Source organism: Paramormyrops kingsleyae, chromosome 3, assembly GCF_048594095.1.
Source record: "Paramormyrops kingsleyae isolate MSU_618 chromosome 3, PKINGS_0.4, whole genome shotgun sequence".
Taxonomy (NCBI): Eukaryota; Metazoa; Chordata; class Actinopteri; order Osteoglossiformes; family Mormyridae; genus Paramormyrops; species Paramormyrops kingsleyae.
In genome coordinates, this window is record NC_132799.1 from 15,346,435 (window position 1) to 15,372,454 (window position 26,020).

Consider the following 26,020-nt stretch of genomic DNA (forward strand, 5'->3'; position numbering starts at 1 on the left):
ACAGTGTGATACTGGCTGGATGTGTATGCGTGAGACCCTATATCCTCTTGTACTTTGAGTTAATATGGATTAGGATTATATAGATCTTGGATAGGGACATCTATTTGGCGTGCGGGTTTTTACACATGAGCATCTAACTGCAGGTAACGTCTCAAACTTGACTTAAACGCACATGCTTTCTAACTGGATTTGACCAGGATTCTTGCATGAATTCGCTCTATGCTAGTGTTGTGCATGTACCCTCAGATCGCAGAGGATGGCATGAATGCCTGCTTCATAGCACCCCCCTGTGCCTCTCGGTGCCTTTACGTGCCTTTTGCACAGCTTGCCCATAAGCAGTGCAGTATCCTGACTCACGGTGTATCACTGTGAGTGATGGGGTCGGTCGGCAGCCAGGCATTTCTGAAGTTCAGGGGAGGGCTGCCACGCTAGTGCATTAAAACTCGCCCACAGTGCAGCCTGTTTTCAGAGCCCGTTTGTACGGGAATAACCTTTCGTTCACCGCATTTTTTGCCCACGTGCGGCAAGTGGATGAACGCCACATCCCCTGGTAAGCAGAAATGATAACTCTGATAGGGGCAAGGGAGAGAGAATCATCCATACTCTGCTACCAGCTCTAAGCCCGGTGGCGAACAGAAAGTCGGGGCAAATGATGTGATCCATATGAGCCTTGTACTTTAGAAAATTGCTGCAGAGGGCAGTGTACCCTTAAAACAAACAAAGGGTCAGGAGACTGTTAGTTAAGCTGGCAACAGGAAACACTGTTAAAGTTTTGTGAGAGCATTCAGTCGCACCAAGGACCAATGGCCGATATGCATTTCATGATTCCATGACTGACTATGGTTAGCACATTCTGTGGTTAGCACGTTCAGCATATTACCTGCCATTTACTAAGGTGAGTTCACACTTGTACAGCATGTTTCACGCAATTGCTAAACTGCTCTTATGCATCAAGCAGGAAGCAGAACTTGAACTGTTTAAAAAATTCACTTATGCTTGTAGTGTGCAGGAGACTCTAGAAAGAATGTCAGATCTTTGACCAAACATGCAAGAGAGCTAAAGATAGTATAGAAACCTCAGTCCACCTGCACGGCATGTCATTGTATGTTGGGAGCAAATTGGAATGTGCAGAGGAATACCAAACACAGCAAGAACATGCAAAGCCATACTAACCAGAGACTCAAACCCATAAACATGAGTGAAGCCAGAGGGACTCCCCTGCATTAAAACAATAAGGCTAAGACATCTGATTTTTGATTGGTGAGTCACAAAACTGAATTTTGACTGTTGGTGTTTTTTCTGGGTGTGCATGTCTCAGTCAGTGTTTGGCCTGTGACTTTGTTGGTGGAGGATTACCAGCAAGCAAACCCTTTCCCAAAGTGGCACTGAGAATATCTGGTTGCAAAAACCAAAGCCAATGGGTCCAGTAAACTGAAACTGGACTTCATATAAGATGAACAAAAATGGAGAAGAAAAAATAAAAGCAATTTGATGCTTTATTGAGAACCAGCCAGTTGGACATTGATAAAAGAATAATGTCTGAAAGAAAGATGCAAGAGAGGAGGAGTGGAGTTGGGACAGATGTGGGTGGAGGCGCGGGGGCCTCGTTCTTCCTCCCTGAGGCCTCTGCTTCAGCTGCTTAGATTGAAGCCTGAAGCGCTGCAAAGTCTTAAAAAAGCAGATCTGACTCACATTTAGTACCAAGGCGACTCACAGACAGTGTGACTGGGAGGAGTCTGAGGGTAGCTGTGGGATATGAGCATGGAATAGTGGAATAAGGAGTATGCTGAGTGAAAATAGGTGGAGACACTGGCTTGAGAGGCTGTGCAATGAAACACTGTTCCATTCCTTCCTTGCTTGCAGGGGTCTGCAGGTTTAATTTGATTGGTCAAGGCCCTTCTTGCTAAATGACTGGCAAAGTCAGCTCACGTGAAGGGTTGGTTAGGCTTCAAAAGATGATTCACAGTGTTCAACAGCACGGTAGGAGCAGTCTCCCACATAGGGCAGTGGTCCTGACAGTGATGGTACATGGGTGTTTTATAGTGCTGTCTGACACAATGCTCGCTGTGTTCCTGCCTGGGTGTGTGTGTGTGTACACCAGTGTGACAGGGCTTCTTTGTGCAGATCTAGTATCACAGCCTGTAGCCACAGAAAGAGAGATAGAGAGGAGAGGTATGAAGGGAGAGAGGAGGAATGCAGGTGGAGACTGGAGATGAAGGAATGAAGCAGCAATTCAGGCCAGGGCAGTAGTTCACCAATACATGGAAGCTTCCCTCCCCTGCTTATTTCCCATTATGAAGTAACTGCCTTATTTTATCTTTATTAGGCAGTCATGTTACGAGGTCATTTTCCCATTTTAAACTCTTAAATGTGCTACTGCAAATAATTAACAACCCCCCCCCCCCAAAAAAAAAAAGTAATTTAAACCAGTTTGACTTGTGTCCTCACTAAGACAACAAGGTCAACCAACGTCAGCCACGAATGGCACCGACAGCAACTTAAAATGATATACACCTTTATTTGGGATTGTATGCCTCTTAGGAAAAGAGAACGTAACAGACGACAGGAGGTCATGGTTATTTTTGCTGTGCAGCAAGAAACTGGAGCCACTCCTACGACAGCGAGTACTGTGCCACAAGTCCTGTTACAAAAAGAAACAGTAATAAAAAGCAATCAGTTCACAAATGGTTACTCCACAGCGGTGTTGCAGCAATATGAAGCAGGCCACAACTGGGAGGGAACCAGGCCCTTGTTGGGTTCCCCAGGGTCGAGCTCAGGACATGACTACGGAGCAATCCATGTGGCCTGACAGACGAGGCCTAGAGCACGTCAAGCACATTAGTGGGAGCAAAAATAGACCCTCTTTGCAAACAAAAAGGGCCTGTTATTAATCATTCTTGTTGCTTCTGTTTAAAAAATGAAAACAAAAGAGCTTCACAGACTTTGGGCTGGGGAGGAGAGTAAAACTAGAGGCAGTTGAAGGATGGGTCGTCCACAGTGAATTTACCCCCTTTTAGAGTCGTGCTTCCTGTGCCTTCCCCCCTTTTCCTCGCAGGTCTTTTCGGAGACTCTGGGGGTTGCTGTTGGGTCACATGGGGGTCACATCTGTCCACAGACACCGCCAGCACAGTGAGAATACTACCCGCCAGAACATCCAAACCAGCTACATGAGCAGGGAGGCGAGGAAGGGAACTCCAAAAAACATCACAGTCATGACTGTCAAGCAAAAATTAACTGTCAAAACAAAAACACCCCAAGGGTATTTATATACTCATATAAATCAATCAATAGGAGTAAAAGGTTCTTTAAAACAGACTGTGTAAATATTTCGTGTCAAAAAAAACATCAGATGTATTTTTGAAGCAGAACACAGTCTTAATTAAGTAAGTGTATTGGTGTACATTTGTGCTACTTTGGTTATTTGGATTTCCTCCCAGTAAAGCCAGGGCTTCCGGTCTCCAGAGTCCTGGCTCGGTAAGAGTCAGCACCAGAACCAAACCCTTGGGTTGGGTCCTCGTTTGTGCAACGTCGTCAAGTCTGTGGCGCTTGTGCGTTTCCTCCCTGGCCAACATTGCTGCCGCCGTCCAGCGGGAGTTCTGCCGCTGCATCTCTCCGGCTGCCAGTCCCACCCACCCCTTCCCCCTTCATTCCCCCCCCCCCCCCAGCTCACGTTATCAAGCAGCAGCTGATGCAGCGGGAGCCCAGACGCCTTTTGAGGACACCCTTCTTTGGCGCGAGGATGGCGATGATGGCCTCGTCGAAGACCGCCTTCAGCCCTTTCTGCGTCAACGCCGAGCACTCCACGTAGCAGCATGCACCAATCTGGGAGGGATATAGAGGGAAAGGAAGGTTATGTGGTGGAAGGGGGAGGTCAGAACAGCCTATAGCCTCCATGCCCACACAGAAACTTTAAACCTTTAGCCAAATAGGAGATGTGACGTCTTGACAATGAAGGGCTTTCATTTCATATCTCAGTTCATAACTCAGTGCAAACTGACACAGTCATGATATAATTCATCTTTGCAGATGGGGCTGCGTCAGAGTGATGCTCGCTTTTTAGTGTAGGAGGTCCACATGGCACCGGGAGTAGGTCTTGAAAGGCAGCAGATATTGAATAAGCAAATGAACGCCACTAGCACCTAGCGCACAGCTGGCGTTAAGCAGGCTTGCTTTAGCTGCTGGGACATTTCTTCTCTCCTTGCCTTGCTGTTTAAGGCTCTGGTCTGTAGAGAGCCTTCTTTGTAAATGGGACATCTGCGATCATGTTCCTTTGACTCTGACCATCGATATATAAAAGCACTGGAGCTACAGTCTGCTTTTGCCGCTGATGTGGAACACTGGAGCTCAGTACCTCACCGAGTTTAAATAGAATTGAAAGGGACCCATATTAATTCATGTTCATACATTCACAACACTACTTTTAATATGAAAATAAAGACGCTCCTCTACCTACGAAAGAGATACGTTTTGAACGGCCGTTTGTAACTTGAAATGTTCGTAAGTCGTTATTCAACATCATTTTAAGGGTATACAAAAGTACTGAGAACTAGGATGCTGGGAGTACGCACGCTACGCTGCTGCGCAGTGGGAGTGGCGGCCAGAAGTCATACTAGGCGGAATTGGCGCACAGAAAAAAAAATTGATGTTGCGGGCAAGAAACGGGAGCCCAATGAACACAATTTGGACTTAGTCCTCTATGTTCGTATGTCTGAAAGTTCGTAAGTTGAAAGTTCGTAAGTAGAGGAGCGTCGGTATAAGATATCTGGGAGAAGCAGAAAAATTGTGGGTTTTTTGTAATTGAATGCCTACAGAATACAATAAACACTGTTTTGGATACAGATCCTACTTCCTGTATCTCATTTTGATGTCTCTACTTTTAGGAACTGCCTGTACTCCACAGTGACATTTACTGTACTCAATGGTATACCTTCTGTTCCTGCTTGTCACATTTAACTCTGAGAAGCGCCGTCTTTGAATTACTTTACCTTGAAAGAGAACCAGTCTGGATGATGACCACAAAGGCTAGAAAGCAGCAAGCTAAAATGACGTGGTTTCCTCCTGCAAATAGGTGAATTCAGACCTGTTTTATGTGTTGTACAAGTGTGCAACTACCCATCATCTCTGTGGTACATTAGTGTGTAAAAAGCCCATGGTAGATTAGTATTGTTTTTGTTGTGTAACAGATTTACCTCCTTGGCCAGCTTCTGCCCCTGCTCTGTGGCGATGGGCTTCTCCTTCATGTCGTTTAGCTTGGCGATGGTCTTGGGGTCGTCTCGTAGGTCAATCTGAAATAGGACCAGCAGGCGAATCTGTGCAGAGTGCTGAGGCTTGGGGTCACAGTTCAGATTCACTACAAGGAGACCAATATGGCCAGGCAAACAGGTCTGATGCCGGCCAGGCTTCAGCTATCACGGCTGCTCCCCTGTACCCTTCCCAAGTTGATTAAGCATGCTGACACTGAGGTGCTTTATATCCTTCCCTACTCCGATCCCAGCTGTGTGTCTCAGTAGGTCAGAGTTTTGTTTCATTACCCCATGTGGTGCCTGTCCAACCCAAATACAGGCCCCCTCGGCAGCCGGCCGCTCCCGTGACAGTTTAAGCGTCAGTCCACGTGATGCGGGTTTGTTTTTAGAGTGTTCAGTTCCAAGAATGAAAGCCTACACTCAATGAACTCCAATCCCTCCCCCACCCAGGCCCACACCCCAGACCCCATAATACTTCGCTCTCCATTTGACATAGAACTTCTCTCCTATGCTGGGCTCCCATCCAAAGAAAAAAAACAGCTTCTGTTTCTTATTAAGATTCCAGTGTGTGATTTTTCCAGTCTCAATGGTATGGTATACCAGTTTTCCAGTTTAACCAGAAGTCTTCCCCTGCTTTCTGCCAAATACACTGTTCATACACACATATATCTGTCAGATTTACCCACACATGCACACAGGCACACAGCACTTTGTGAGGTCAGACCCAAATGAATTGCTCTAACTGATGCTGGAGATTAGCCAGTGTAGCTATACTCAGGAAGTGGCTCTTGTCTTTGATCTTCCGAGATTACTCTAGCTCCCCAAACTCAGATATGCGCAATGAGAGGATCTGGGGCTTAGAATGCTACTTCCGTTCACTAGTGTTATAGTACTCGAGACAGGTTTTGGTCTCGAGACCACTTTTCTGTGGTCTTGGTCTCATCTCGTAATCGACTTTATTTTGATTTGGCCTTGTCTCAGTCTCGGACATGGAGGACTCGACGTTTTATTTCAAGTCTACTCAATACCACTCATCAAAACACCTCAATATTTATCACAACGGCTTAATATTCATAAGGTGCGCCCTACTGCATTTATATTGAAATTTGAAGAAAGAAGTGTCCATGGTTTGATTTATACCGTAATAAATTTTAGGCCATACTGCCTAGCCTCAAGATGGGGCTTATGCTCGACATTTTAAAGTGTGTTGTGTTATGTAGACTCAAACATTAGTCTGTTTCTGATCTTGACTTGGTCTAGCCCTGCCTTGGTCTTGGTCCTGTCTTGGTGTCCATACACTTTGGTCTTGGTAATGACTTGGTCTCATTTTTTGTAATCTTAAGTGCATCACTACCGTTATGTACATTAAGTTATATACTGCTGGTTGTTCCTGTAAAAGAGAAACAAAGATGAAAGAAACCCCTATACATGTCCCCTAACACCATACTGCACCAATCACATAGTCCCCAGCACCCCACATTCCCCCTTTCCACATCTGGCACTGTAATAATGGGACTGGTGGTACCACAAAGCTGGAATGTTCTAGTGTGACCGTCCAGTGGGGCAGAGGTACTAAGGTCTCCTGGCTTGGTCAGTGTGACAGTTACACTGTTTTGTGAGATGTGCACCAATTAGTAATCTGACCTTCTCTGCAAATTTTATTTACTGTACCTCTATCAGACAATCTGAACAGACACTATACAGGTTAGATTATAGAGGGGAATTAACAACAAAATGAAATATTAGAAAAAATATTGTTTTCAGGTTTATTTTAGCATTGTCAACCGGGCTGTCATCTGTTGTCCATCCTAACCAGGATGCAGGACAGAATGAATGGGAGTGGAAGGGCATGCAACAGCTGCTCTGAGATGATGCTGGACCAGTATTGCAAGCTCACCTGGGTTCCAATGAGCAGGAACGGTACACTGGGCGCGTACTCCTGCAGCTCCGGAACCCAGTCTTCTCGCACATTCTGGAAGCTGGCCGGGTTCACCACAGAGAAGCAGATGAGGAAGACGTCGGTCATGGGGTAGGACAAAGGCCTCAGGCGGTCATAGTCTTCCTGAATGTGGGGCGGGGGGGGGGGGAGGGGGTGCATGTTAAAAGCCTTGCATGGGACCTGGGACCCACACAACACTGGTATGGTACTGTTTACCATGGTCTTTGCCCCTGGAGGATCTAATTTTAGCCATCAACATTTTTTGGTTGTTTTTTTTTTTTTTTTGGAGAGGTGCAGAAATAAGTATCATAAAGAAAAAAGAATGAAATTCTTGTTGCTAGGCATCAAAAAGGTTTGTATCCTTTCTACAGTCCTCAAACCACTTTTACATTCAAAAGATTGAAGTGTATCTATTATTGCATCTTTCCAGATGGTACAGAAGATCTTATTTGAACAACTGGTCAAAAGCCATATAGTTTATTCCATAGGTTTTACTCTCACAAAGTTAACAGGTCTTCATGGAATAATGTATATTAATAATACATAATGTATATTATTAAACACAAAACATCCATATACAATGAGTAATCAAAGGCACATGGCAGATTCTTCTATACCTTCTGCTGGTGTGAGCCAGACTTTATATACATTTATTCAGCCTGGATATGATACTGAAGCACGACAGATGACTTTTTTTAGGGCACTTTGTTCTTAGCAGAGGGAGTGTGTCTCTGTGTGTGCGTGTGGGCTAATGTCAGGGGGGTTGTCAGTGCTGATGCAGATCAAGGACTTCAGGCAGACACAGCACCATCAGCCAGCTCCAATTGATTTTTAATTGTTATTAAGCCATTTAGCTCCTAGCCTGACTCCAGCAGGGCCAGATTTGCTCAAGCAGTTTAAAAATTTCACAGCCTAAGGCAGCACATGATCTCACTTCACCAAATTCACCAGTTGGCATGCGAGCACACTCACACACCTCTCATCCTCTGTGCCCCTTTGGCAAGAAGTCCTAAACTGTTAGCTTTCCCAGTTCTTCATTGTAAGTGGCTCATCCATGTCATTGGACCACGCAGGGGGGCGTGTCCAAACAGTTTCAATTACCTCCCATTTAGAAGCCATTCCCTTAAAGTTGACAGTCATTTTCTGTCGTGTAATGATAATATGTTGAGATTACCAAGTGAAGTCTTTTTGTGCAAATGAAATTAAAGTCCAGCCCTCTCCTGCTCACATGTTCCCCTGCATGTGTCTCATTAAACGAGGCAGGGAGTGGTTGCCAGGACCACCTGTCACTGGTATCCCAGCATGCCCTGCAGCAGGCTGCCTTTACAGGCTGCGTAGCCCACACCAAAACAGTTTCTCTGGTACACAGAGTACAGAGATAAACCACAGGGTAATGAAAGAAGTCTGCAGACCATTATCAACAATCTAGCCCTCGGTCTTCCACGTCCTTCAGTCTGGTGTCCTTTATTTGTACCCAGCTTTGCCTGCCAAAGCTCACCTTACACAATTTTGATGGTAAACTCATGGTCATATTCAAGAGGCCAAATTTTGCTTTATATTTTAATGATTGGTGCTCACATCCATTCAACAAGAATCACAGTTAAACAGGAAATTCTGGCAACGAGTCAAGATCAATTTTTAAAGACATTAACGTCTACACCTTTGGCATCAGGAATAGACAGACAACTTTTGCTAGAGAGTAGACAGAGGGAAGTATGGTGCTGCTTTGACAGCAGAACCACCCTGTGCAGAGCTTCACTCCAGGCTTCCGCTCAGAATCCAGACCTTGACTCATTTCCGTAAGCCATCCATCACTGCCCGGTTCCCTCCCTCCGCTCCTGCGGAAGATCTTCGCCACCCCTTTATGCTCGTGCGGAGGTTCCTTGACCCAAGACCAGACCCCTTCAATGAACTGCACCTTCCCTAACAGAGGGTGGCATGACGGTCACTAGCTATTGTTTGAGAGTCAGCCCTTGTGAAAATTCTCCACACATAATGTGCGGGTATTTGTGTGGCTCACGTCATTTGCGATGCGTGTGCGTGCGTGTCTGTGTGTGTGTATTTGACTGAGGCCAGGCTGCAAACAGAAAAACTGGATGAGTATGCCAACCGCATCCAGGCCGCAGCAGGCCCCAGTACAGCCCTCTGACCTGCAGAGGCTGTAAAATGTGATTTATTCTCACTGGCACACAAGCAGCTTGGAGAAGCAGTGCCAGGCCGAGCAACGCCTGCATGACTCCACTGAAGGAGGAAAAACACTTTTGCTGCAAGCATGTTAACTCAGGGGTGTGATAAAGGCACCACGTGTCCATATCGGCACACAGCAGAGGCATTTCCTGTGTTAGCTTGAGTGGCGTCTCGGACTGAGCCCCACACGGTAGGTAGCAGCTGACATGTCACAGGAAGCTGGTTGGTCATAGTAACCCCCGCTAGGGGTCGGCTAATCACGGCGGGTCTTCGCCATGCTCCGAGATGTGGCACCGCCCTTTCTTGATCCCACTCTGGCAATCGATGTGACAGAGCACGTACATCTTTCATTTGGAGCCAGGAGAGACTGGGAACGGGAGGTGTACCAGAGCAAGGCTGTGGCATCAGAGGCAGACATACCAACGGATCCCGGGCCAATTGCCAGGTCAGAAAACAGTACACTGCCCTTAAAAATAAAGCTTGGATCACTGAGCCTTTGTTCGGCCCTCAGCGAGGCTCGGCGGTCCTTTGGTGTGGCTGGAGCTCCATTCGGGACCTTACACTGGGTACCTGTTCACCCAGCCCCAGTAGTGACCACTGGACGAGTATGTTTTCCCTCCTTGACATGTGTCAACATCCAGCTCTGATTTCGTCTCTCCCCACTAGTTGCTGGGCTCCTGTTGCTTCTCTTCAGTTGACACTGGCTTCTTCCCTGATGCTCTGTGGCTCTGGGATGCCAGCCTGGGCTTTTGGCTCCACATACCACGGTAACACTCTCAGATGTGCTTAGTGGATGAAACACACACTGCCATCCCTCACTCCCTCCCCCTTCTGTCCCATTTCGGTCCTTGCAAAGACCTTTAGTAACCTGCCTGGCAGCAAGTGTCCGCCGTATGCCCCCCCCCGGGCACTGGTAAAACACACACTGCCGGCTCCCTTCTCCCCAACCTCAGGTTGTCTGCCATCTGTCTGAAGGGACCAGCTGAGGTGAGCAGGATGCCCTTGTTCTGCCTCTGTCAAGGCAACCACACCAAGCAGCTCGGATTGCCGGAACGGCACTTCGCCTCTGAAAAAGGGCCTTCGTTAATAATCCATGGGAGGCGAGAAGAAAGGCACCAAGGATGGGCTGGGAGTGAGATAAATGTGCGGCGTGGAAATGAGCCCCCACCAGGACAGAGCCACGGCCCCTCAGGGGTGACGACGTGCCTTTCATGGTCCCTGGGAGATGGCGGACCTGGCCGGTGTGTGTCAAGGGCCACACCTCGGAGTGCCTGGAACGTGGCTTCTCCCTACAGTTACTAATAATTATTAGTCATATTCCTTTTCTAATTTTTATGCTCAACAGAAGATGTTCTTGCTGATGCAGTGTGGTAGACATTATTCTTATGATTTTCATTAACCTACTGGTCCATTTTTTGCTGGACCAAAAAACAAAAACCAAAAAAAACGTACTAATAAACTGCAGTAGACTTCAGTTACATCCGGGAGCAGCTGGGGCCTTTCAGTGAGTCTCATATCTCATTCCAGGCTCACATGCCGGAGCCTGGTCAACCACAGTTTGCAGGGACGCTGCCCGGCTCCGTCAGAGATGGCTGATCTCACAGGACACGGATACTTCTGCGAAGGGAAATCTTCCAGGCATAATGTACGATCCCTGGATCTGGCTAGTCTGCAAATAGCCAAAAAAGGCAGAGTGAATTATTTTGTGAGGAACTGCACCGTCTGAGGACCTGGGCTGAAGCCACAGGTGGACGCTCTGCAGGCACCTGCACTGCAAAGACCCCCCCCCCCCCCCCCCCCTGGCAACAGCTAGGACAGGTGCTGCTGTTTATTTAAAACCTCCAGTCAAACCTCTGTTCTGCACATAAACGAAAAATAGATAAATGACGCTTCACCTGATTTTTACACTGACTGGCTAAAAGCACCTTTATGGCAAATGGAGTTCTGCAGAAGTGCTGGCATTCTCTGCCTTTCTGTTTAATCAGCGTCAAACACTTGCCTGTCTTCATCAATATGTACCTATCAGGGCCTGATCTACATCGATTAGACAAACTACGGCCAAATGGGACACATGCAACCATACTGGGCTGAAGGACAAGTCTTAGGGGGAAGGGCATGAATGTGATGACAGGACCTGTTTTAGACATGGCTACAGTGGCCTGTGAGCTTGGCAGCCTGCCTGTCTCACTGGACGAGACACAGCCGAGACCGGGGCTCCCAGCCCGTCACCCGGCCCGTCGGCCCCCCACCTGCTCAGAGGGAGAGCAGTTCTATGTGTACGTGCCTTTGTTACAAAGCCTCAATGTGGTGAACAAAAATATAGAAAAGTGTCTTGCATATAACTTTCCAGCACTGTCTTCTACTCCTGGAATGTTGGACGGGCCGTTTAATATAATAATCAGCCTGTATTGCACCCAAGTGACAGAAGTACAGCTTCTACAGATTTATAGATGTCAGCTGGTCCAGTTTGTCTCAGAGCTCAGCGTCACTCGTGTTTCCATTTATAAGCACAATGACTTTATTGGACAGAAACTGGTAGTTAAGCAAAGCCATTGGTTACGTAAGCTTTATCTGAGCTGAGGTTGATTTACCCCCCCCACACCCCCACACTTCAATCGCAGCAGGACCTTGGCTGTAGGTGGCCATGTTATTTTCAGTGCTAGCATTTCACTGGCCAAATTGCATTCTCATTGAAATGACTGGTTTGTGGCCACACACCTCATGGAATGTACATGTGGTGAGAATGTACTGTACCTGCATGTAGATTACAGGTTAGTGTGTGTGTGTGTGTGTGTGTGTGTGTGTGTGACAGAGAGAGAGAGAGAGAGCCAGCGTGGCATTCCAAGAGCACCCAGCCATGCACAAGGCCAATCAGCAGTCTGGCCGTGCCTCAGTGACTCCCCTAGTAAAACCCTGTAAATGTGCCCTCCTTAACCATTAAATACCAATTACCTGGGACACTTCTCTGATATGGAATTGTGCATGTATGTGTGTGCGCACAAGCCTCTGCATCTCTACAGCAAGTCCATACTCAGGCACGCATGGCGCAGGCAGAATGCATGCGTTACAGATGTGTAAATATATTCAGACATCGATTTGACATTAAGAACACCTTGGGTTCCAGCTGACTGCCCGTGGTCCCCACGAGCCACGGGGAATCAGAGGAAATGGATTGTAAGGAAGTCAGTGAGGGGTCTAATGGACTCAGAGAGATGAGAACAGCCCCTCCTATCCTTGCTACTGCAGCCTGGCATCCCCACCTTTAAAGACTGCCATAACATAACATGATTCAGAATGCCCCCCTCCTGAACTGCAATCATAATGGTGCTCATACGCTCATTCTTTGGGCAGTTTAGTTCCCTGGAATGCCCCTGATTTGAAGTGTAATATTTCCGGGACTAACCATCCAGAAGGACAGGGGAGTGGACCGATCCGGTGTCACCGGCCGATCAAATTATGTTTTCCTGAGCACAAAGGACAATGATGTGACCTTCCCCCCAATCCACACATGTCCCCTCTCAGCTGTAGTGCTTTGACATGCTCACTCACAAGCAAAACACCATGTGGGGAGGTTTAAGGGTGTGTTGATCTTGCTGTCCTTTTCCACTACCTACATCTAATTTAATTCATTGAGTTTTGCGTACGATATTCAGTTGTGCAGTGAATCAAGTTCCTTAATCAGGGGCAGTACAGCCAGCCCTGTGCCACTTGTTCTTGTGTGTGTATGTGTGTGTGTGTGTGTGTGTGTGTGTGTGTGGTGTGTGAGTGTGTTTGAGTGTGTATGTCAGAGTCCTGTACCGGGTCGGGTATTCGCAGGTACCTGACAGGTACCCGCAGATAGTTGCTGAAACGGGCGGATTTTAATGTTCTGGAATTTTACGGGTGGGTAATTGATTACACACGGGTGGGTAGCAGGTCAATCAAAACAGTACTGTAGCCTGCAAAAATAACATATAAACAAAAATATCTATGTATTAGACTATCATGTACAAATTGTCATCATCACAGTGTGTTCAGTATGTCGGGGGTACCTTATAGTGCTTTCGATTATTTCTCTTCAAGTAGGAACTCGTATGAAAACGTCACGAAAAACGTCACTTCCTGTCGGAAACACGCCTCTTTTATGACATTGATGTTGGGCAAGATTTTGTTGTCCGAGTTGCCCCTGTGACGTAATTCCAACATGGCGACTTACACACTCAACAGTAATTCTATTTTATAAATCTTTAAAAATGTTTATTTTGTTAAATGTATTAATTGTTATAAATGTAACTGCACGTGTTCGATTTAGAGAATACCATATCATGACCGTAAACAGTATCCTATCGTGCAATATCAGATTTTTACCAGACTTGTTAGTGTCTTTGGTTTGTTTGTAGTTTGTTTGCCTCTCGAAAAAAGAATATTGCTATGAATGTGCTAAAATATTTTATAAAGCTTTTAATGTGGTTTGACTAGTTCGTGTTTGTTTGTCTCTCTGAAAAAATTCTCTCACTCCAAATCTGCTAAAATATAAAGCAACAACACACAGCAGTGTGTTCATGGAGGCAGCCATGTTTGTTCTGAGATGTGGTAGCTCGAACAGGAGATTGTCGGACGTGATGTCACTCAACTTGGAATTTCCGAGTTCCGAGAGAAAAACGAACGCACCATTAGATAACCGCCTCAACAAACATTCACATACACCTTGCTGAAGTGTGTCGTCGTGTAATAATTGTGTGTAATTTATCACGGGTACGGGCGGGTAACGGGCGGAATTTATAACGGGCCCGGGCGGGTGCAGATTTAACTTTGACATAATCACGGGTGCACGGGCGGGTGCGGTGCTGTACTGTGCGGGTGCGGTCCTGTACTGTGTGGGTGCGGGCGGGTGTGGTGCTGTACTGTGCGGGTGCGGGCGGATGTGGTGCTGTACTGTGCGGGTGCGGGCGGGTGTGGTGCTGTACTGTGCGGGTGCGGGAGGGTGTGGTGCTGTACTGTACGGGTGCGGGCGGGTGTGGTGCTGTACTGTGCGGGTGCGGGCGGGTGTGGTGCTGTACTGTGCGGGTGTGGTGCTGTACTGTGCGGGTGTGGTGCTGTACTGTGCGGGTGCGGTGCTGTACTGTACGGGTGCGGGCGGATGTGGTGCTGTACTGTGCGGGTGCGGGCGGGTGTGGTGCTGTACTGTGCGGGTGTGGTGCTGTACTGTGCGGGTGCGGGCGGGTGTGGTGCTGTACTGTGCGGGTGCGGGCGGGTGTGGTGCTGTACTGTGCGGGTGCGGCCGGGTGTGGTGCTGTACTGTGCGGGTGCGGGAGGGTGTGGTGCTGTACTGTGCGGGTGCGGCCGGGTGTGGTGCTGTACTGTGCGGGTGCGGGCGGGTGCGGGCGGGTGTGGTGCTGTACTGTGCGGGTGCGGCCGGGTGTGGTGCTGTACTGTGCGGGTGCGGGCGGATGTGGTGCTGTACTGTGCGGGTGCGGGCGGGTGTGGTGCTGTACTGTGCGGGTGCGGGAGGGTGTGGTGCTGTACTGTACGGGTGCGGGCGGGTGTGGTGCTGTACTGTGCGGGTGTGGTGCTGTACTGTGCGGGTGCGGTGCTGTACTGTGCGGGTGCGGGCGGGTGTGGTGCTGTACTGTGCGGGTGCGGGCGGGTGTGGTGCTGTACTGTGCGGGTGCGGGCGGGTGTGGTGCTGTACTGTGCGGGTGCGGCCGGGTGTGGTGCTGTACTGTGCGGGTGTGGGCGGGTGTGGTGCTGTACTGTGCGGGTGCGGGCGGGTGTGGTGCTGTACTGTGCGGGTGCGGCCGGGTGTGGTGCTGTACTGTGCGGGTGTGGTGCTGTACTGTGCGGGTGCGGGCGGGCGTGGTGCTGTACTGTGCGGGTGCGGCCGGGTGTGGTGCTGTACTGTGCGGGTGTGGGCGGGTGTGGTGCTGTACTGTGCGGGTGCGGGCGGGTGTGGTGCTGTACTGTGCGGGTGCGGGCGGGTGCAGTGCTGTACTGTGCGGGTGCGGGCGGATGTGGTGCTGTACTGTGCGGGTGCGGGCGGGTGTGGTGCTGTACTGTGCGGGTGTGGTGCTGTACTGTGCGGGTGCGGGCGGGTGTGGTGCTGTACTGTGCGGGTGCGGGCGGGTGTGGTGCTGTACTGTGCGGGTGCGGCCGGGTGTGGTGCTGTACTGTGCGGGTGTGGGCGGGTGTGGTGCTGTACTGTGCGGGTGTGGGCGGGTGCAGGTCTCCAAAGGTGGAATCATGCAGGACTCTGGTGTATGTCTATGTCTGTAAGCATAATAAGGGGGTACAGTATGGGACATGTTCTGTTGTTGAAGACCTTAGGGGACGTCCGAGATGGCGTCCCTGACATTTAACTGAAGCCTGTAAAACTGGAGCGTAATACCTGAGACACTTAAGAGGGGCGTTTGCAAAGAGAAACATCCCTGCAGCAGGAGCCTTCCCATTTCTGTAGTTCCTATTACTTTCCCAGAGGAATACGCATTTCACCACGCCGTGCGTGTGTCTGTCAGCGGTCGTACGTAAGAGGATGGGTGTAGCGAGGTAGATGGGCGCGTTCGTACCCGAGATATTGTGAAAATGAGAAAAGGAGAAGGCGTGAGTGAGCATGTGTGCATGTTCCCGTACAAGCCCTGTTCCTGTCTGCCGCAGACGGAATAATTCATGGCTGGCTGGCCTCCTGCAGTGTGATTAAACAGATGCGCTTCCCGTCGTAAGTTCAAACAGCAGGTTGCTTGTGTCAGTGCTACGAATGACTACAGAGTTTGTTGGGATTTTTTGATACAACGCCACCATAACGTTCTTCTAGTGTGGCCAGCGAGGGGACTCTTTATGGCGACGTCCATCGCAATCTCTTCCAGCCAAGGTGTGGTAGCATAAGCGGGCAAGCAGGTGAACACAAGCAGGTAGAACCTCCTCTACTCAAACCCAAACCAGCCCAGACCCACAGTGCCCTCAACAGAACACCGACACTGCTCCCAGTCAATAAGTTAAAATGGGATTTTACTTTAAATCCCAGATCATTTTAAAGCCATTACAGACAAACAGAAACTGCAAGCCTCTAGTAAGAGTTATGCATTAAACTCTCTGACACCCAGACCAGTAAAACAGTTACTGATAACACGCTCCTATTAGCAAACTGTTCTAAATGACTAATACAATTACCTGTAAAAATGGAAACATCACTCATTGGTCACTTAGGGCTTGGTAACACTGACATCTTCCTTTACCACTGCAGTCTGTTCATGTCAGAAGGAATGGGAAAAGTCCACAGTTAAAAGCTTACTTTAATCCAACATTGTATGAGCAACAAAATCACCAGACTGAACTAAATGTCAGGTCAGTCTGCACAACCAAAGCCAAGTTAAACCCGAGACTGTAGCTGTGCTAAACCTTGACAGGCTACATGCACAAGAATCCCAAACAGACTGTCTCCAGTCAGCATTTGCTAGAAACCACCATAATCTGTGTTTGTGCAGTGATTCAGCCCTGGGTTGTGGTTTGTGTTGCCATGCATACGGTAAACAGTGCCGCAGGTCGCCACTTTTTAATCTGGAACCCATTCAGCTGAAGAGTCGGCCGGCATTAGTAATAATTCAGGATTTCACGGTATTGCATTCCAATGTTATAATTTGCATTTCATCTGAAAATGTGGAAAAATATATTGTTGTATTAGGATATTTGGCTACAGCATGTTTCCTTTAACACTGTTGAATAGTAGAAGGCCTATTAACATGTAAGTCAGAGAAGCTGTGGTGAAGCACACTGCGTCTTCTCTGAGCCTTGGGTGTGACCTGTGTGGGAACTTCCAGTATGGCTGAAAAGTTAGACTGAAGAAAGAACCTGCTCATCACTTTATGCAGGCCACTTCCTTACAAGAAAAACGCCGCAATATGCACATGTAGTGACATTCCTCATTTTTTTTCTTTCACTTCCTCCATGATGATTACAACACTAATTCAGCTCAGGCTAATTCACTCTCAAAACACTGAAGGGTTCATCTCCCGCTCTGCTTTTATGTGGACGGTCCTAAAACAGGCCCCACAAGCAGTGCCAAACCCCGCATCTGCAATGGGAGGAACCCAGGCCCCCCTCCAGCCGCCAGTACACACCAAGACCCAGACACACACACAGAATTGGCATTCATAATGCTCGGGAAACACTGAGGTGGCCGAGCACCTCTGTCCCCAGAAGACCAAACCCAGGGTGCCTGTTTATTTACAAAATGAGACTATAGTCGTGGCCACATACCAAGCAGAGCAACGTAAACACCCCGACAGAACCAGCTTGGAAGCAGATGAAAGCTGTGAGAGCTGACAGGTTACAGCTGATAGCTGAATATCTAAATGTGTGTGTGAGGGGGGGTAAGGGGTGACATGTGTCTGTGTTTGTACACATGAGAATGTCTGGTTGCACATGCGTCGGACCGCGCGTCTTCCGGTGTGCATGCATTTCTGCCAGTATGTTTGCGTGTGAGTGTCTGTATGTGTAGGTGTGCCTGCTGCGTCCTGTGTGTATGTCTATGTGTCCATGTGCATGCCTGCTGGACTAAGAGGACGCACTCAATCACAACCATCTGCCTTCCTGCCCTGGAAACTCAAAATAGACTTCCACGCCACCATGTTCCTGCAGGAGGTCAGCACAGCAGCCTGGCCAAGCTGGGAGAGGGAGGTGGAGGTGAGGGCGGGGGCGGGGGCGGGGGAGGGGGCGGGCAGCGGGTCCAGGTGATGTGGGGAAAAAAATAAGCACAGGCCTGTGTGTCACCTTTGCATTTAGACTAAAGTGATCCCAGTCACTGTAGGTCTTCTGTAATGGCTGCAGTACTTCCCAACTCTGTAAAATGGCCCGATCATAGTACAATGGGTCTGTCAGCATGAGAAAGAAAGTCAGGGCCACAGGTGCTGGGGGCCTCTTAGACAGCTGGGCTGGACTTCACACATTCTGATCTCACTTACAGCCCCTCTCAGTTACACACGCCTGTTTCAGCTTTGCCTCCTCCCCTAGGTCCCCTTCCTGCTTTTTGCTCCATTGGGTACACACTGGTCACCCACTGGGGATCATCCCTTTACCTGCTGGGAGCCACAAATCGCCCAGAACCAATGGTCTAGTAGGAGATGTGCCAGGTGACCTTCAGCAGCCAATCAGTTGGAGGCTTTAAAGGCCATTGACTGCATGTGTTCTGTCATCTCCATGTAGTCCGTGGGATTTAACTCCAAATCCCGCTACCACACACAGATCCCAGTGTAACACATTTTCACCTTCACCAATAAACTGATAAGAGCCACATGTGCATTTAGAAGGATTCCTAGAATTTCTCAGTTTTCGTGATACCTCTAAATGGAACAATACGTCCACAAGCGCAGCCAGAATTGTAAATAATCCACCCACACCAAAGTAGTGCCCATGTGATGTGCAAAGTAATGTGTCATCAGTTAGATTAATCTGCCTGTAAGAAGAGCAATAAAGAGCAATAAAGCCTGACACATCTCTAGGATATCTAGGATAGACGACCTGAATACAGTAAAACGTCAATTTAATAAAAACCTTTAACATACAATAATAGTAACATACAACAATGGCACTGAATGGTCAAAACGGAAATTCAGGAAATGTAATAATAAATGAAGGGAAGAAACACAGTAGTCATGATGTTCGTACAACTAATGTGCTGATGGGTGCCAAAGAAATTAACCCGGCAGTATTGAAGGTGATAAATTACGTCATCCAGTGGTATCCGACGATGAAAAATTAATGGATGTGGAATTTCATATGCCGTAAATGCAGTCTTTGGTTTTATGGTACCGTATACTTAAATGCCCACATTTTTCAAAATTAATAAGGAAGTCCTGTCATTTCTCTGTTCTTAAGAACTGACTGCCTCGCCGAGGTCTCTGTGAGCTGGATCCCAGTTAGCACAGTGTGTGAAACTCTGTTCACTGTGGCGGGTGCTCATGCAATGCCAGTTAAAACCTTCTTTGTCTGAATTGCTTCTCTTTGGACTGTGGGAAGCTTAAAAAGAAGAGCAGGTAGGAATAATTAGTCCAGCTAAGCTCTAGATGGGTCCGGTACATGTGTGTTCCAGCATGCTGCTTAGCCTGAGCTAACACCTAGCTCTACGGGTGGGTAAACCAGTCACAAATAGAACAGCCAGGCAGCTAATGTCTGCATGACACCCACTGTCCGCAGCATGTTTGCAGAAATGTGGCACAGCAGAAAGGCTGCAACTGCTACTTAAGCTGACCCTGTCTAATGGACCATTTGTGCTGTGTTCTAATTTTGCTCTAGTCACATCTGTGTAAAATCGCAGACAACTTGAGTTCTCCCATAACATTCCCACCCCCCCTAAGACAACCGGTCATTTCTTTGGACAGAAATATCCCTTGGGAAGCCCTGCACAAGCCACGTCACATGACACTGCAGGCTAGGTGACACACAGCCAGCATGCAGAACACTGAGCACTCTGGTTTTGCCAGTAGACAGATCTTTACCTCCCAGCTAGTGCTAGCGGCAATCACTCAAATCTGCCACAAGAGAAAACTATGAGAAGTGTTTTTTTTATGTTGTGACGGACGGGGGAGGGGAAAGGTCTCTCCACTGCCGGTTGTGTTGATCTTGTAGCCCCACTTGTCTCCAAGGAAGGAGAGAATGAAGGGGGTGGCAGTATTCAGCTCAGTGTGGCCACAGGCAAAGCAGCACTCAATGCATACTTCCTCCTTGGCGTTCCCCAAGAGCTGTTCCAACCGGAGGACCAATGAATAAATAAAGGCCTTCCTCTTCTTCTACAGTCGGCAGCTGAGGAGCAAGGACAAGGGGAGCACCAGACCCCGCAAAGCAGGCCCCACGCTTGTCTTTCCACTATTACCTATTTCTGTTGCACCTTCCCATACTCTCGAGTCTGCTTGTGATTTGCCTGCAGGGGGGTGCCAGTGGGTATCATGGGAGGGGTAATTAGGACCCTAGGCACAGCAGTCCACAATATGGTAAATGCAGGCTTCCTTTCCAATTAACGATTTCAGTAAAACATTCAAAATCTGACGAGTGCATAATTACTAATATTTTCAGGGAGAAGGGGAACATGTACAGTACACACAGACCCGTGGAGGTGATGTAGAGGAGCTGGACAGCCCTGCCACTGTCAGTCAAGCCCTGACGACATCACTGCCATGGAGTGCCAGTGGTGCGCAGCCAATAGGAATGGCCTGGCCTCGGCTGCTGCTCCAGCATTCACCTACTAGCCACAGTAGTGGATTGTCTGCTGAGCCGCCGGGGAAATAAAAGGCGAGGATGTCTTTGATTCAGCAAGCAAACCCGCTGAACCCAGTCACTAGAACATCAACCGGAGCCTCTTTAATGACGTGTCATTTATGCAACAGCTGGTCCTTACAGCGCCTTTATCCACACTACTTTCCATTATGCATTTAACATAACTCCAAAGCATATACACATAAAAACATGTCAGAGTGATTTTCTGTTGCACCAATGTAGTCAGTAAAATGTAGAAAACAGCTATTTATTTAGCAGCAGAAATTAATCTTGATCTATTTAATTTGATTTGCAGATAGCAGACGATAAACAGCACTGGCTCCACGAGATGGTGGGCAGGCAGTGGTTTGCCCCCCGATTTAGGACCACTAATGCATACCAGGCCTTTTTCAGGCCACATGCTTCCAGAAAAGTTCTGACCTCATAATCCATCCAGGCCTGGCTACCCCCCAAGTGCTGCTTTTTTGGAAGGAGACGTGACTTCTCCCCAGAATGATGTTTGCCAGTCTCAAAAAATCTGACTTCCATACTCCATCTCTTCCACCTCTTAGCCAAGGGCAGCAGAGATGACGTACAGATCTTCACTGGGACCTTTTCGTTTTCTAATTAACTTGGCCTTATCAGACATTTTTAAGACTGAGTAGCCCCAGTACAATAAAATGGGCCGACTCCCGTACACATCAGCGCATTGTCACACTAATCATTAGCAGTGGAGGGATGAGTTCTCCTGGGGGAGGGCGCTGTGTCACGTGTTCCTCAGTGCTCTCCTCCAAATTTGGGGGAACACGACACCAGGGCCATCCAGAGCCATCCAGAGCTCTAAAAGGATGAGTGACCCGAGGAACAAGGCCATTCTGTGCAAACATATCCCTGTTCCATGGCATAAAGTACCATAAAGTCCTCGCCGTCTCTAGAACGTGACAAAAAGTGGAAATCTATTCTGTGAGCTCTCCTTTAAGGCTACACTGCTGCAGAATCCTGTTTCGAGATGTTAGTGCATCGTTGTGAGGTAGCAGTTTGGCAGCCTGATGTTGCAGAACCATTAACAGGATATTCAGCTTAAATGGATACTCAGCATTGCAGAGGTGTGAACATATCACTTAAGTACATGTCACTCTTGTTGCTCTGCATTACCAAAAAGCATGATAAGAACACACATAAACACGCACAATTCCATTCAACAGATGGGGGAATATGAATGGGAAGACGGCCTGATAGGAAAACAGGGATATTCCTCACGCTGTTCTAGACTCTCACAACATCCTGGCAATGTGAAGCATTGCACCTCTATTCCCTTGCTCTCAGCTATGACTTATTTCTGCTTGTTTGAATCAAATTGGATTGTGCTTCACTGATAAAAGATGCTATATTTTGTTGAAACCCAAAACTGCAGTCAATTCTGAACATGGCATGTTGTCTTGCTATTGATTTCAGGCCATGTCTGGCAAGCTGAAGACAAGGGTGGGCAGATATAATGCAGGAAGGACTTCAAATGTGGAAGCAGAGAACCTGCCTTCATTAAAACACATTATTTGTGTCCTGTCCATCCTGTACTCTCTTCTTTTTGTATCACGTAGCAAAGAAAGTAGATTTTAAAAACATCACGGTTTACTAATGAATGTGACTTATTTGGCGTTACACTCAAGGATCTATATATAATCTGTAACACCCTATTATCACAGTTTTCAAAACATCTGAATTTTTTGCCATAGCTGTTTTAACGATAACGTATTATGGCTGCCCATTTATACCTCTCCACTTGTGAAAAAGGAAGGAAAGTGAGCAAGCAAATGAAGTCGGGATGGTGGAAACCAAACTCTTTAACCGCCATTGCTCAGCTACCCCCTGCTCGGCCATGTGCTTGGGGGCAGTAAAGCCACAGTCCACTTCTGCTTTTTTGGCACATGTCTGACCACAACTAGCGAAGGGGATCCACAGGTGCTTTACCACAGACGAACGGCCCTGGGCCACTAACTTGTACCCTCAGGGTTTCTAAGCAGACAGTTCTTGTGAAGATGTCTTATGGCACCAAGTACTTCCTCGTGGACATTTTTAGTTCTGCTTGTGATGCCAGGAATTCCCCCAAAACAGAACAGTGAAACATCTTTATTCATCTTATTGTGAGTAAAATGATTTATATGATTGTCTTGTATATCTGCTGATGACTGTGACTGATGACTGTTTATACAAGCGTAGCCTCTTTCTATTGGCTGCTGCGATGGAGATACGATAAGCCATGGACTAGATTTTGTTGACCTGTAGGTCTTGCTGTTTTTATTTACCTACCACTGGCCCATTTCCTGAACAAGAGAGGAGCAGTTAGGACAGATCTGCACTTTCAGGATAACCTCACTCATTCTCTTCTTTTTTAAAATAACAGGGAGTTTGAGACACGTCTGATCAAACACTAGAAGGTCCCCTCTGCCAGATGTGCAGATATAAACACTTCCAGCTGCATGAGTCCATGCACAGTGGTAGAGGGACGTGGGTGGAGGTGGTTTGAGGTATGGGATAGAGAATCTGCATTTAACTTCCTTTCCTCTTCACGATAAGGAGCTCTGCTGCATGATCTCCATTCTTCCCCTCGAATCAGGGAAACTTCTCCATATCTGAGTTTCAAGTAAGTATTTAAAATCAGCAAAGCCTAATATAATACAGCCATCGAACGTACACAGCAAATGTCCTTGCTGATGTCCTCACACTACCAGACTCCGCCTGACATGGATATTCCATACTCCATGTCACTGCAGCGTCACTGAGCCCTGGGTGCCACACAGCGCTGAACTCAATGTTACCTGCCAGAACCAAGAAGCTCAAATCGACCACCATCATGTGCAGTACGGATTCATATGTGTTATCTTGTTCTTACAATAGCACGGAGGTCGGCATAGGATCGAGGCAGTGAGAGCAAGGTGATGTGCACAGCTGGTGAGGAGGGTCCCAGCTCATCCTTGGGTGCGTTTCTTACAGGTTAAGAGACCCATCTGCCCAGTTCAATTGGTCGCTTTCAGAGCTGCTGAAGGTACCACTTCAGGAATTCTGTAGCACTTATCCAGTTCCCTGTGGAGCCCCCCATGAGTGACAGTTATGTTTTATTTATGTATTTATTTATTTATTATTCATCAACGCTTGGTGGGGGCTCCTGATCTGTCGATCTGTATATTTGTTCCTTAACCCCTCTCTTTTGCCTTTACTTTTATTTCTATCATATACTGTATACCTCATAGTTTTAACAAAAATCTGGACCTGCTGGCAATTTCATGACGTATTGTACCCATATGTTTTACTGTCATGTAAAAGAACAGGAAAAGATGAATACAAGGACAATGAGGAAGAGACAGAGAGAAAAAAGGCCTTAACTATCTGCAATAAGACCCCGCAGCGCCATAAAAATCAGCATATACCACAAATAGCGCCATCTATCTCACTGGAGAGACATCAGTAATCACCTGTTGCAGGTTACTGCCTGGATTAAAGCTGCACTTCCTGTTTTTTACAGGATGCTTCCAGCACCATTGATGAATTACATATTTATACATGGACACTTGACAATGAAGGACCAGGATATATTTACATTAGGAAGATTTTAACTATGCTTATGTTGTTCAGAATCAACTTTACCTGACCAGCTGTGTCGTACAGTCCCAATAAATACTGTTTCCCTCCGACAGTCACACTCACTGAAAAAACGGGAAAATAACCATGTATTACATACACTGAATGGGAAGAAGGGAACAAAACAAGACATAGAAAGAGTGGGAGATGGGAAAAGAGTAATAAGGTTAAAAATGGGGAAAACTGAGTGGGGGTATCTTAGCTCCAAAGGCTTAGACGAAAGAAACACAAGTGGTTTTAATTAGGAAAAACAGAGCCCAGAATAAGAGAGAGCGCGTGAGGGCAGAAAGATAAAAGATTATTATCTTACTTCCGTTTTAACACATAAATTTCCTCTAACAGTCCTCAGTTATTCTATCATTTTTTACATCGCATATAAAGTATCAAATATCAGTGTGGGTAAAAAAAAAAACACAATACGGAAAGCGTTGGCTGAATATTCCGGGGTCTTACTGTGTCTTTTCACGATATTAACTTTTTAAAGTTTTTTTTTCCCGTAAGTGCAATACTTCAAGCACACACTACAGTCATTCGTATTATTTCGTTAATTTTATTTCCAGTGCCTGTATCTTCCTTTGTTTCGCCATTAAATTTTTTGACAACTGTGAGTACAGAACACCGATCTCCACCCATATCATGTCCACGTAGAAATAAAAATAACTTTTATATATTTATAAAACACTTGGTAGATTATTTTAGTTCTTTCTTAGAATATGGTAGTTAAGAGAGGAGTTTCCACACGACACTTACCTGCGTAATGGTCAAAAACGGTAGGAACGTACTCCTCAGGAAAGGCGTCGTTGGCATAGCTCATTAACAGGCAAGTTTTGCCCACAGCACCGTCTCCAACGACCACGCATTTTAACATGATTGTGCCCGTACCGTTAGCCATGATTCGCGCAAAATCATCATCTTCAGCCGCCCAGTTTTCTTCTGTTGAACAGCGATCCCCAACGGGCAGTCATCACCAGCGCCCCGGTCTGTCTGCGCTCCGCAGCAAAACAACTGAAAATGGCATTTCTCCTCCCCAGTTGCCAAATTTGGCAACGAAGGGCTTTCCCTCCCCTGCTCAAGCCGACACACACACTGAACAGACACACTCTCCACGCGCTCTACTTTCCATCAGCGGCGACCGGGAGAAACTCCCTGAGATCACACCGCATGCGACCTCCGTGCGCCACCAGCGTCCATGCATGACATTATATTTTTCTCTCGTTGTGCTTTAAAAACACTTATTCCACTTTTCTCTCCTAGTCTCACTCGCACTGTCACTGGTGCCAACTCAAGCTGTCTTGCGACAGAGGCGGGGTAAGAGCTCTCAACTAAGGGGCTCTGTCAAAATTCCAGAGGTTTTAGCGTGCCATCGCAGTACACGCATACCGCATGTTGCTGGTTAACTTATTAATACAGTATGGTACAAAAAAGTAACACAATAAACTGACAAATATCGCTGCCCGAGCCATTATAATAAACAAACTAATTCTATTTTCGGTATGACATAATCAGCTCTTGTAGAATCAACTACATTAAGATTATTCAGTACCGCTGAAATGTTTCACTGGAAAAATAGGAAAAAATGACAATCATGTCGTGGTTTTCAAAATTTCACTTACTAAGGAAAAGGGCACTCACCTGTGTGAAGCATGTCAAGTAATATCTGTATAAATATCAAATTCCACACCGAACACTGCTATATCTAAAACATATACCTAGATCATCCTTTAATTCGCCGTGATTGAAATATTGTATGTTATTTTCGCTGAGGCTATGGTGTGTCTATCAGGTTTACAGTGAA

At 47.1% G+C, this 26,020-nt stretch overlaps 1 protein-coding gene across 5 annotated transcripts; it reads right to left on the reverse strand.

Annotated features, from left to right (window-relative positions):
- Positions 1-1,478: 1,478 nt before the first annotated feature.
- On the reverse strand, positions 1,479-26,020 carry rhoq (ras homolog family member Q). 5 transcript variants are annotated; one of them, XM_072709722.1, is made up of 6 exons: positions 25,858-26,020; positions 24,232-24,290; positions 7,141-7,305; positions 5,190-5,285; positions 3,671-3,822; positions 1,479-2,641 (listed from the first exon to the last, which is right to left on the reverse strand). In XM_072709722.1, exons 1-6 carry the CDS (start codon positions 25,868-25,870, stop codon positions 2,422-2,424), a joined length of 705 nt encoding a protein of 234 aa, XP_072565823.1. In that variant the 5' UTR covers positions 25,871-26,020; the 3' UTR covers positions 1,479-2,421. The 5 variants fall into 5 exon arrangements, 4 of the variants coding, with proteins under 4 accessions (XP_072565823.1, XP_072565824.1, XP_072565822.1 ...); XM_072709723.1 differs by lacking the exon at positions 25,858-26,020 and adding an exon at positions 25,108-25,533; XM_072709721.1 differs by lacking the exon at positions 25,858-26,020 and adding an exon at positions 24,976-25,523.

Coding starts and splice junctions, on each gene's coding strand:
- rhoq (XM_072709721.1), bottom strand. CDS start 25,117: ATGGCTAACGGTACGGGCACAATCATGTTAAAATGCGTGGTCGTTGGA. Junction 5,286..7,140: donor TCCTGCTCATTGGAACCCAG/GTGAGCTTGCAA, acceptor GTCCTATTTCAG/ATTGACCTACGAGACGACCC. Junction 3,823..5,189: donor GGCAGAAGCTGGCCAAGGAG/GTAAATCTGTTA, acceptor TATCCCTCCCAG/ATTGGTGCATGCTGCTACGT.